This window comes from Dendrobates tinctorius, unplaced genomic scaffold (genome assembly GCF_039654945.1).
Source record: "Dendrobates tinctorius isolate UK_male_01 unplaced genomic scaffold, ASM3965494v1 ptg000278l, whole genome shotgun sequence".
Taxonomy (NCBI): domain Eukaryota; kingdom Metazoa; phylum Chordata; class Amphibia; order Anura; family Dendrobatidae; genus Dendrobates; species Dendrobates tinctorius.
In genome coordinates, this window is record NW_027361945.1 from 1,210,460 (window position 1) to 1,223,520 (window position 13,061).

At 41.0% G+C, this 13,061-nt stretch overlaps 1 protein-coding gene across 7 annotated transcripts in view; it reads right to left on the bottom strand.

The window, feature by feature from the left end:
* Window positions 1-5,106: 5,106 nt before the first annotated feature.
* Window positions 5,107-13,061, bottom strand: part of LOC141072599 (sphingomyelin phosphodiesterase 3-like) — an 844,331-nt gene continuing 836,376 nt past the window's right edge. For all 7 annotated transcript variants that reach the window (XM_073559894.1, XM_073559891.1, XM_073559887.1 and 4 more), the window contains 2 exons: window positions 6,869-7,031; window positions 5,107-5,926 (listed from right to left, as the gene is read on the bottom strand). In XM_073559894.1, coding sequence (XP_073415995.1) covers window positions 5,825-5,926; window positions 6,869-7,031 — 265 coding nt within the window. In that variant the 3' untranslated portion in view covers window positions 5,107-5,824. The remainder of the gene's footprint in view (window positions 5,927-6,868; window positions 7,032-13,061) is intronic.

Sequence of the window (13,061 nt, forward strand, 5' to 3'; positions counted from 1 at the left end):
CTGACTTCCTGAAGCACTAAATTGGTTTTGTAACCTCATTGAGCTTTGAACTTCATAGCCAGGTGTATCAAATCATGAGAAAAGGTATTTAAGGTGGCCACTTGCAAGTAGTTCTCCTATTTGATTCTCCTATGAAGAGTTGCATCATGGGCTCCTCAAAACAACTCTCAAATGATCTGAAAACAAAGATTATTCAACATAGCTTTTCAGGGGAAGGATACAAAAAGTTGTCTCAGAGATTTAACCTGTCAGTTTCCACTGTGAGGAACATAGTAAGGAAATGGAAGAACACAGGTACAGTTCTTGTTAAGCCCAGAAGTGGCAGGCCAAGAAAAATATCAGAAAGGCAGAGAAGAAGAATGGTGAGAAGTCAAGGACAATCCACAGACCACCTCCAAAGACCTGCAGCATCATCTTGCTGCAGATGGTGTCACTGTGCATCGATCAACAATACAGCGCACTTTGCACAAGGAGAAGCTGTATGGGAGAGTGATGCGTAAGAAGCCATTTCTGCAAGCACGCCACAAACAGTCGCCTGAGGTATGCAAAAGCACATTTGGACAAGCCAGTTACATTTTGGAAGAAGGTCCTGTGGACTGATGAAACAAAGATTGAGTTGTTTGGTCATACAAAAAGGCGTTATGCATAGAGGCTAAAAAACACAGCATTCCAAGAAAAACATTTGCTACACACAGTAAAATTTGGTGGAGGTTCCATCATGCTTTGGGGCTGTGTGGCCAATGCCGGCACCGGGAATCTTGTTAAAGTTGAGGGTCGCATGGATTCATCTCAGTATCAGCAGATTCTTGACAATAATGTGCAAGAATCAGTGACAAAGTTGAAGTTACGCAGGGGATGGATAATTCAGCAAGACAATGATCCAAAACACCATCCAAATCTACTCAGGCATTCATGCAGAGGAACAATTACAATGTTCTGGAATGGCCATCCCAGTCCCCAGACCTGAATATCATTGAACATCTGTGGGATGATTTGAAGCGGGCTGTGCATGCTCGGCGACCATCAAACTTAACTGAACTGGAATTGTTTTGTAAACAGGAATGGTCACAAATACCTTCATCCAGGATCCAGGAGCTCATTAATAGCTACAGGAAGCGACTAGAGGCTGTTATTTTTGCAAAAGGAGGATCTACGAAATATTAATGTCACTTTTATGTTGAGGTGCCCATACTTTTGCACCGGTCAAATTTTATTAAATTGCAGATTGCCCATTTTCTGTTACTACAATAAACCTCATTTGAATCCAGAAATATAACTGCGTCCATCAGTTATTAGATATATGAAACTGAAATAGCTGTTGCAAAAACCAAAATTGTTATAAAGAAAAAAGGTTAACATTAATAGGGGTGCCCAAACTTTTACATATGACTGTATATAAAAAATTGTATGTAAAGTTATTTAGATTATAATCTTCCTATGATATTGTAAAAATATAGATTATCTTGTAAATCGAAATGGAAAGATTTATTCTTTACTAGTATCTTGCACTCTGTATATTGTATAACTATATATTTTTTTTTGTAAATGTTTGTTTCACAACTTGTTATGCATGTTAATTAGTAAGGTCTGTGATCCTATATAGGGAATGACCTTTAGCTAATCCCCTCACCTGGACCCGTAGAAGCGAGTAATCGCGAAACGGCCGTTGTCTGGCACCTCCCTCCCCTAGCATTACTCCACGTCCTGCATGTCCACACATTTGATGGAAAATATGTGAAATAAAGACTCACAGTTTTTCAGCTACATTGGTGAGTGCTGCATATTTCTTCTTTTTTGCTTCACATTAAAGATAGGGTGCGCAGATCGCATGCGGCCGTGTGCGATAGTAGGAGATGACCAGACGGGGTGGGCAGGGGGCGGGGCTTGGCGGTGCTGTGCGCTGCATGTAAAATACGCTAGTGTGAAACTAGCCTTATGCTCCTCCACCACCCAATTAATTTTGCATCCATATCTATTTGCCAAATACCAGAATAATGAGAGAGAATGTTTTTGGGCATTTTCATTACTTACTGCAAAGTCAAAAGTTTACATACTTTTCATTTCCTCCTCCCCTTCTAACTGTCCATAAGTCAATTATATGTCCCCCTTACTCCCTTCTCCATCCCCACCCTCCTCATTGTCCTCCCACCAACATCATTCATTGTCCTCTCTGCCACCTCTCTCATTGTCTTCTCCCCCACATCCCTCATTGTCCTCTCCCTCACATGCCTTATTGTCGCATCCCCCATAATTGTCCTCTTCCCCATATCCATAATTGTCCTCTCCCCTACTTACAATCCACCTCATTGTCCTCTCCCCCACATTCTTATTGTCCTTTCCCCCACATCCATCATTGTCCTCTCTCCCACATCCATCATTGTCCTCTTTCTTAACCCTCCCACATCCATCATTGACCTCTGTCTTAACCCCAATCCACCTTATTGTACTTTCCCCAGTGTATTGGGGAAAAAAAACACACACTCCTCTCTTCATACGTTCCCTAGGGGCATTACTTTTTTTCTTCTTCGCCGGCAACTTTCTAAATGACACAGACAAGCGGCATGCTGATGTCATCAAGCCATATGCTTGTGTCACAGAGAAAGAGGCAGGAAGCCGCGGACCAGTTCATTCGGCTCCACTGCCATTTTTTCCTGTAGACAGCCAGAGTTACAGGATCGCTCCCTGCCCGGCATGACACAATTTATGAAGGCAATCTGTCCATGGGCCATCTGGAGCCTTCAGTTCTGAGCAACAAGCCTGATTTCCCTCATTATTGCCAACCTGCAAGGTGGGACCTGATGCAGCGGCTATATGTCTGCCCCAGTTTCTATTTAAAACAAAAATGCAGGCAGCACTCCAGTTCAGGTACAAGAAAAAGGTTGAAGAAATGTATTAGCCCATGTACATACTGGCAACATTCCAGTGATCTATCTATCACTGTATATATTTTTCTCTTCCCTCATATCTTTAGAAGTAAACTGGAGAAGTGGGCAGCAACTAACAGAATGGTTTTTAACAGGGAGAAATGCAAAGTACTACATCTGGGCAATAAAAATGAAAAAAGCATATATAGAATGGGAGGAATAGGGCTAAGTGACAGCACATGTGAAAAAGACTTGGGTATACTAATAGATCACAGACTGAATATGAGTCAACAGTGTGATGCAGCAGCAAAAAAGGCAAATGCAATTCTAGGATGTATTAACAGAAGCATACAGTCTAGATCACGTGAAGTCATTATTTCCCTCTACTCCTCTTTGGTCAGACCTCATCTGGAATATTGTGTCCAGTTTTGGGCACCACATTTTAAAAAAGACATCAACAAACTGGAGCAAGTTCAGAAAAGAGCGACCAGAATGGTGACCGGTCTGCAAACCCTGTCTTATGAGGAAAGGTTGCAGGATTTGGGAATGTTTAGTTTGCAAAAGAGAAGACTGAGAGGAGACTTAATAGCTGTCTACAAATATCTAAAGGGCTGTCACATTGTAGAAGGATCAACTTTATTCTCATTTGCAAAAGGAAAGACTAGAAGCAATGGGATGAAACTGAATGGGAGGAGACACAGATTAGATATTAGAAAAAACTTTTTGACAGAGTGATCAATGAGTGGAACAGGCTGCCACGAGAAGTGGTGAGTTCTCCTTCAATGGAAGTCTTCAAACAGAGGCTGGACAGACATCTGACTGGGATGATTTAGGGAATCCTGCTTTGAGCAGGGGCTTGGACCAGATGGCCCAGGTGGCCCCTTCCAACTCTACGATTCTATGATTCTAGACACTCTAGAGGATTTATGGGCTTAAATGCCACAGGCAGTCGGAATTAATCCTATTTATCACAAGTGGTTGATAAGATTTCTATTGTGTAATATTAACATATTCATGCTGTTTTCCTCATGTAGCATCGCACCCACCGATACCATCTGTTTGCATTAATTTAACTGAAGATCTTCCCCATGGGCCAGATTTATAACCATATACATCAAAGATGCAAGAAGATGCAAGAAGATGCAAGAAATATCCTAATAGTGAATGTTTCATTTTCATGAGGCATTAGCATGTCATCAAGTACAAGCGTGTTTGTTTTTCTCTTATCCATATTCTTCCCAATAAGAGTGCCGCCGTTTTGTTAGTCGTCTATGCTTTGGCAACATAAATCCTGGCCTTTTTTTTTTCCTTAAATGTTCCATCTTCTGGTTCCTCTAGGTCTAGACATTCTATTTTTCATTTGTTTTTCATGAACATTCCAAATAAATTTCAATGCCTCAATCTTGAGCACTGAAAGGAAATTAATTTGCTCGGTTCCATGACAATTGTGTACAAGATAATTGTGTACGGACAATTGTGTACAGAAAATTGTGTCCAAGGACAATTGTGTCCAAGGACAATTGTGTACAAGGACAATTGTGTACAGGGCAATCGCCTTGTACACAATTGCCTTGTACACAATTGTCATTGTACACAATTGGCCTGTACACAATTGTCTGTACACAATAGTCCGTACACAATTATCTTGTACACAATTGTCCTGTCATCCATTCTACATTTAGACTTTTTTGAATGTCAAGATAAAAAATATTTAGCTGCTCTTTTCATTCTTTTATCTTATCCCCTACTGATTTGGTAAAGACCAGACAAAACTGAAGCTACCTTGATCTGATACTTTTAAATTATTAGGTAACCAGAGGTTTCCACCCATAGGGTATGTGCACAGTGCACAGTGCACACCATGTCTTTTAGAGGTGTGCAAATCCAGCCAATTTTTCTGAGAAAGACGTTTCAGGTGTCTTTTCACCCTGAGTCATGTCTTTTGGCATCTTTTGTTGTCGCCTTTCTTTTTACGCTTGTATTGAATAAGCTAGTGAACTCCTTTTTTCTTTTGAGCGCTTGGTGCCTTTGGAAACCTGAAGTGGATAAAATAAAAACTTTAAAGACTGAACATATGAAGAGCAAGTTGATTTTATACTGCAGCGCTTATATGTTCATTCTCTTTGACGTTGATTTAGCACTTTTTCAGTCGGGTTACGGGGAATACCAGCCTGAAAGAAACATGGTGTGCACATACCTAATGATTCCCCAACTACTGAGAAACTGGTCAAAAGAAACCACATTGGTAAAAGCAGGGTGATATTTTATTGTTTTGTTTCTATAACTATTGAAAAAAGAGAGTAAAGAAATTCCTGCAAAGCCATTAAAAAAGTATAAGCCAATCATGGAAACAACCGGTTTCCTAATTTGCAGTTCATTTTCTTGGATGTATCCCTTAAAAATCGTCAAGGTGAAATTGGATGTTTCTGTTTTGTTTTTTATATTTTTTTACATTTTTGTATGCGGAGCCTCATGCAATTACAGCACATGCTAGTGGAGCTTTTCAGAACTACAACAAGAGCCTAAAAATAAAAGATAAATGGTCCGTGTTTTTCTTTAGATATACAAAGATTATGCCAAAATGAGGAAAAAAAAACAAGAAAAAAAAAATATTGACTAGCATATCACGCTTACAAGCTAAATTGTGCTATACAGTGGTATAAAAACATCTTGGTTAGAATGGCACTAAATCTGTTTTAGTTCCGCATACACTGATAACCACAGAGAGGGTGGCTGGTGGGCTGCAGGAGCTGCACTGGTACCCAGTGGCACAAGTGAGGAAGCCTCTGAACTCTCTTCATATCCACCTCCTTCACGCAGTCCAAATTATGGCGGACTCCAGTGGCTCCATTAGGACGCTGGAGAAATCTCCCTACTTCAGATTCTGGGGCTTCAAGGAACCCCCTAGGCCATACTGTATGTAGTTTCCCAATTAATACTGGCAGAGTCAACAGTCCTGCTTAAGACTCTTCTTCCCCAGCAGAAACAGTCAGTCGCATTGCTACTGGCACGTGGTCTGTAAGTCCAGCTAGTTGTGTAATAAAACTGTATTCTTCAATTTCCTAAAATAAGAAAAGAGCATAACTTTTCTGTAGCACTTTTATATAAATCTGAAAATGATTTACATATTAAATTTCACCATCTTCCCTCATCTACACTCTGTCACCCCTCTGCCCCACGAAAGCCTTACAGTCCAGTGTCATACATGCCCATAGCCACTCTATTTTACATCCATTAGGTATCATTATTTCCCCATAGAAACAATGCTACTAGGTAACTATACTACCACAATACAGCAAGCATGAGAATATACCACTATAAACCTAGACATAACTATTTATAAAATTAAGTGCACACAGTAGTGTTATTCGTACAGCATAACTGTGTGCAGCACATTTTATACATTGTCATGTTGCGGGTTATAGTGGAGTTCAATGGTGGTCTCTGCACGCAGGGTATTCTTCTTACAACATGCACTGACCATGCGTTCTCTTGCCACCTTGTTACTTCTGATGAGAGGCAGTGAAAGAGTGCACTGTCACTGAGCATTGAAAAGAATATTGCACACGACAAGACACATTGACTGAGCAGATGTAGGGATTGACAACTAACACATGCTCCACTGAGCAGGGAGTAGCCCTGCCCTGAAACGGATGTCACGTATGATACTTTGTTTCAGGGTGGAAGCAGCGGCTGCGGCAGTGACTGCAGCCTCTGCAGCAGTGATCGCAGCCGCTGCTGCCCCCTGATGACAACTCATTTGACTATTCCAGCATGAACTGGGATTCTCAAATGAAGTGTCATCAAAGTGGAAGTAGTAAAAAAAAAAATGCAGTTAGATAGTGTAGTGAGGAAATGATGGGGACTTTTCAATTACAGTATATTAGAAAAGAGATTAGATTATGACATTAAATAGAAAGACATTTAGGAGGAAAATACATTTTAGTTCCAGACCATCCCTTTAACAGAGAAAAAATGCAAATCACACACATTCAGGCACTTACCATTTTCCATTCCATATTGAGTCCCTCCTCAGAATACAGCATGTAATCAATTCTGCGCCCGCTGCCCTTCAATGGAACTTTTCTCCCTTTCTGGTTAGGACAATGGTTCTTGCTGGTGGGATAGACCAGATATTCCTTCCTACCCTCCTCATTTTCTAGGACTCTAGAAGAAGCAAAGTTTCATGTTACATATAGTGGTGCAATGCTTTTCCTCAACAGCGTCAATCAGCATAACAACATTAGTGGTGAAGATTGCGACCAGAGTCACATTGCATTTACTGTACGTGAGGTGAGAAACTCTCTTCTGACTGCAGGATGCAAAAATGAAGGCTGGCTTGATGACATCATTATGCTCACCTTTGTCAGGGGCTGACATTACTGCAGGCATTTACAATTTTCACATATACACATTATACAGTTAGGTCCATATATATTTGGACAGAGTCAACATTTTTCTAATTTTGGTTCTAGACATTACCACAATGAATTTTAAACAAAACAATTCAGATGCAGTTGAAGTTCAGACTTTCAGTTTTCATTTGAGGGTATCCACATTAAAATTGGAAGGGTTTGAAGGGTTTACGAGTTTCAGCTCCTTAACATGTGCCACCCTGATTTTAAAGGGACCAAAAGTAATTGGACAATTGACTCCAAGGCTATTTCATGGACAGGTGTGGGCAATCCCTTAGTTATGTCATTCTCATGTAAGCAGATAAAAGGCCTGGTGTTGATTTGAGGTGTGGTGCTTGCATTTGGAAGGTTTTGCTGTGAAGAAAACATGCGGTCAAAGGAGCTCTCCATGCAGGTGAAACAAGCCATCCTTAAGCTGCAAAAACAGAAAAAACCCATCCGAGAAATTGCTACAACATTAGGAGTGGCAAAATATACAGTTTGGTACATCCTGAGAAAGAAAGCACTGATTAACTCATCAATGCAAAAAGACCTGGGCACCCACGGAAGACAACAGTGGTGGATGATCGCAGAATTATCTCCATGGTGAAGAGAAACCCCTTCATAACAGCCAACCAAGTGAACAACACTCTCCAGGAGGTAGGCGTATCAATATCCAAATCTACCATAAAGAGAAGACTGCATGAAAGTAAATACAGAGGGTTCACTGCATGGTGCAAGCCACTCATAAGCATCAAGAATAAAAAGGCTAGACTGCACTTTGCTAAAAAAACATCTAAAAAAGCCAGCACAGTTCTGGAAGAACTTTCTTTGGACAGATAAAACCAAGATCAACCTCTACCAGAATGATGGAAAGAGAAAAGTATGGTGAAGGCGTGATACAGCTCATGACCCAAAGCACACCACATCATCTGTAAAACACGGTGGAGGCAGTGTGATGGCTTGGGCATGCATGGCTGCCAGTGGCACTGGGTCACTAGTGTTTATTGATGATGTGACACAGGACAGAAGCAGCCGAATGAATTCTGAGGTATTGAGAGCCATACTGTTTGCTCAGATACAGCCAAATGCAGACAAACTGGTCGGCGTTTCAAACTACAGATGGACAATGACCCAAAACATAAAGCCAAAGCAACCCAGGAGTTTATTAAAGCAAAGAAGTGGAATATTCTTGAATGGCCAAGTCAGTCACCTGATCTCAACCCAATTGAGCATGCATTTCACTTGTTAAAGACTAAACTTCAGACAGAAAGGCCCACAAACAAACAGCAACTGAAAATCACCGCAGTGAAGGCCTGGCAGAGCATAAAAAGGAGGGGAAACAGCGTCTGGTGATGTCCATGAGTTCAAGACTTCAGGCAGTCATTGCCAACAAACGGGTTTCAACCAAGTACTAGAAATGAACATTTTATTTACAATTATTTAATCTGTCCAATTACTTTTGGTCCCTTTAAAAACAGGGTGGCACATGTTAAGGAGCTGAAACTCCTAAACCCTTCATCCAATTTTAATGTGGATACCCTCAAATGAAATCTGAAAGTCTGAACTTCAACTGCATCTGAATTGTTTTGTTTAAAATTCATTGTGGTAATGTCTAGAACCAAAATTAGAAAAATGTTGTCTCTGTCCAAATATACAGTATATGGACCTAACTGTACATGCTAATACACGGTACACACATTTACATAAGCACATGAAACCTACAAACATACACATTACACACACATGAATATCCATGTACTCACATTTACACATTACAAATGCATATTATGCATGTAGGTTACTACATTTCCACCTAGCGGCATTAGATCCATGTGTGATTTTTGGATGTGGTCTCCATGTCCTTTTTCTATCGTTATGGCACATTGCATACGGACTCATCTTTGTTGTTTTGCTTGGACCAGTGCTGCTCCCAGGTCACCAGGTGTTTTTAAATTAGCAGGTGACTGCAAGGGAAGTTCTGCCCATGTCTGCTTTCCACTCACAGTCTGAGAACATATGGAAGGTGAGTTTTTTCTAGATCTATTCACTTGGTGTTGCTGCTGTGTCATGACCTGGTGGGTGGTTGGTGTGACCTGGAGCCATGGAGCTTGGTCACTTCCTCTGCTGGTGCACTTGGATCGCTCCTAGGGGCCGTTGGATACTTGGTACCGGGTTGGTGTCTTAAAGGGATGTGTCATGGCAGCAGTGACCCGGTCCGTGGCCCTGAGTGTCCATGTAAAAGATGAAGTGACTGTTAGAATCTGTTTAGTTTGTGACTATCTGCCATTTTCTTGTAGTGTTCTTGCTGCTGGTCTTTGGTCAGGTGATTGTATCACCCTTTATTAAGCTGCACTGTCTCCCAGTCCTTGCTGGACAACAGCGTTAATCCGCTTGAGTTATGGCATGGAGCTTTGCTTTGCCTTTTGTGTGTTTAATTAATACAGTGCTGGGACCTGTGGTTCTGCTAGTCTTAGTATCTGTTTTCAGTTTGTTTCTGCAGCCCTCTCTTTGTTTTTTATTAGGAGGTTATCTGTTTTTTACCCAGTTCTTAGATCTTTCAGGGACCCCCGTCCCCCTATCTATAGGTCTTCACTTGAGATTATCCTAGGATCGTCGGTGGGTCTTTTCACAAGGAATGGGTCGCCCACTCCATCGTAGGGTATCAGCCTAGTCATAGTGCAGGGTTAGTTTTCTCCCTTCTTCCCTAGTCCTGTGCTGCAGATCCGTAACAGTGACGAGGAATAAAGTCTATGTGTAGAGAAGTTTGTGATGCCACTGGTGGTTTCTGGTCAGAGGTGACCAGCACTGCAGTGCAGATCCTCTGGGACTGATGGTGTGATGCAGCAGAGTTGGAATAGCTCTCCACAGGCAGAGCTTTTGTCCCAGGGCAGTTGTGATAGAAAATAATAATAATCTGTATTTTTATATAGCGCTAACATATTCCACAGCGCTTTACAATTTTGCACACATTATCATCACTGTCCCCGATGGGGCTCACAATCTAAATTCCCTATCAGTATGTCTTCGGAATGTGGGAGGAAACCAGGAACCCGGTCCACGCAAACATGGGGAGAACATACAAACTCCTTGCAGATGTTGTCCTTGGTGGGATTCGAATGATGTTTGATTTTTGATAGCAATCAAGTCTCAGACATCAGGCATCAGTTATCAGGTATGAGAATCAGGTATCAGACAGAGTATTTCTGATGTTTGATTTTGATATATGATCATGTCCTAAAATGGACACTGTACTTTTTAGGACATGATCATATATCAAAATCAAACATCAGAAATACTCTGTCTGATACCTGATATGTCTGATACCTGATATGTCTGATACCTGATGTCTGATACCTGATGTCTGATACCTGATGTCTGATACCTGATGTCTGATACCTGATGTCTGATACCTGATAACTGATACCTTAAAAAAAGCATTACATGCATTTGTAATAGAAAACGCACATGTTGTTCCAATGGTGCGTTTTTTACCGCTGCGGAATCGCTTAGCGGTAAAAAACGCAGCATGTTCATTAATTTTGCGGAATCGCCCGCGATTCCGCATACCATCAATTATATGGGCAAGAACGCATGGGAAAACGCATGTCAAAACACTTGACAATTGCGTCAAAAACGCGTGTCAAAAAGCGCATGTATTTTCCCTGGCAAGGGCATGCATTTCTGCTCAGGAAAAAAATCGCATGAAAAACCCTACGTGGGCACATAGCCTTAAGGATTTTTAAAAAAAAAATGTTATGCTTTGTAATTTTTTTTTAACTTTTTTACATTGTCCCAGTATAGGACATCACTATGTAATGTCAGATCACTGACAGGCTATAAAAAACAGCCCTCAGTCATCAGCTTTCCTTCTGCTGGTTGCAAAAATTGCACGGGAGCTCACGCCACTTTTGCTAGAAAAATAATCTTTTATTAATTAAAAACAAGTACAGTAAGCTGCACACACACTAATTGTATATGTCACATACATCCATACATCTGCCTATTCTGTGTGTATTTACTGTATGTAATCCATCTCTTCTATCCTGGCGGCTCCTGCTGTGATGTCACACTGCCGTGACTGCTGCATTACCGGCTTTTCTTCTATCTATCTATCTATCTATCTATCTATCTATATATGTATATATATATACATATATGTGTGTGTCACTGACAATTTTATATATCTATTCCATCTTTTCTATTGTAACCCGTCAGTGTGATTTTACTGTATGCAGCACATGAATTGCTGTTTTTTCAAAGGACACTGGTGCATAGAAATCGGACAGGCCTTGCACGGTGCGAGTGCTGTGCGATTTTTTTTCTCGCACCCATAGACTTGCATTGGCGAGTCTCATCCGAATCTCGGTGCCAATCGCAGACTGCTGTGATTTTACACGCACGCTGAATACGCCTGATAAAATAAACGCTGATGGGAGCTGCCCCATAGATTAACACTGGGCCAATGTTTTCTCGCATAGCACTCGGCCGTATTCTACGGTATTGTGTGACGCCGGCCTTACAGAGAGAACCGATGCTCCGCAGATCTGTGAGATGGCAATGAACAGACGCACGTCCCCTGCAGAACCAGGCAGTGTAGGACACACCCATAGCTCTGTTTTTTGCTGCTACAGTAGGACCATGCCTTGTACACAGGGGATTAGTGACACCACCTAGTGCTCATGAGTTTGTAGCCAGTTCTTGGGTGAATGCAAAGAAAAAAATTCTATGAAGTAATTTGATCATTAGACACAGCATGTCCGAAACTCTTTACTAACACATCAGGAGGATAATAAGAATGTCAGATGTTAAAAGTGAAGCACGATTGGATTTTATGTGGTAATCTGCTGTATAAAAACAAAAAAACAACATGTGGGATTCGAACCCATCACTCAGCCACCAGCTTAATAGACTGTAAGAGGATGCTTTTTCTTCCCTTATGAGATGAACCATGCAAGTACTGTAGTGAGGTGTATCTGAAAAACATTTTGATTTTGATCTTTGACTGGTCAAGTGTCAGGTCTCAGACAAATATAGGAAGGAGAAAAGTCCGGCTTTCAAGATCGCGCTGTTCCAGTCCAGAGTTCACAAGGAGTTAATCCAAGGACCAAGCAGTGATTATAACTTTCTTTTTATTCCATAAACTCTACGCGTTTCGTGTGCACTTCCTCAGAGCTATCAGTTCCTTTTCCTTTTCAAATCATTCCCTTGCTGTAATGTTATAGCATGGACATCACTCAATTATCAGATGCCAATACTACTCCAATCCTTAGCAGACAAATATGCAGAGCACCAAAATTATTTAAAGATATCAGACACACACGCACAGACACAATATAATTGAAGGTTTTATGTTCCATGGGGTATCAAAACATTGCACTATAAGACATGGGAAGAAACCATGTATTAAAGTGGCCCCAATTGATTATGTTTCAGAAGACACTGTGAACAGGAGTGTCATTCTGAGAAGAAAGGAAATTTATTGGATTCATAGGTTGCAGACTCTGCAACCATACGGTTTAAATGAAATATCTGATATCTTTAAATAATTTTGGTGCTCTGCATATTTGTCTGCTAAGGATTGGAGTAGTATTGGTATCTGATAATTGAGTGATGTCCATGCTATAACATTACAGCAAGGGAATGATCATATCGCTAACATATAAAGAGATACTATCGGCGGTATTTTACTATGACTGGAATAGTTGGCTGGTGCCTTGAAAAGGAACTGATAGCTCTGGAGATGTGGAGCCTTTGGCTGAGAGAACAGAAAAGTTTCTTGAGTGCAAAGCATGGGTCTGCT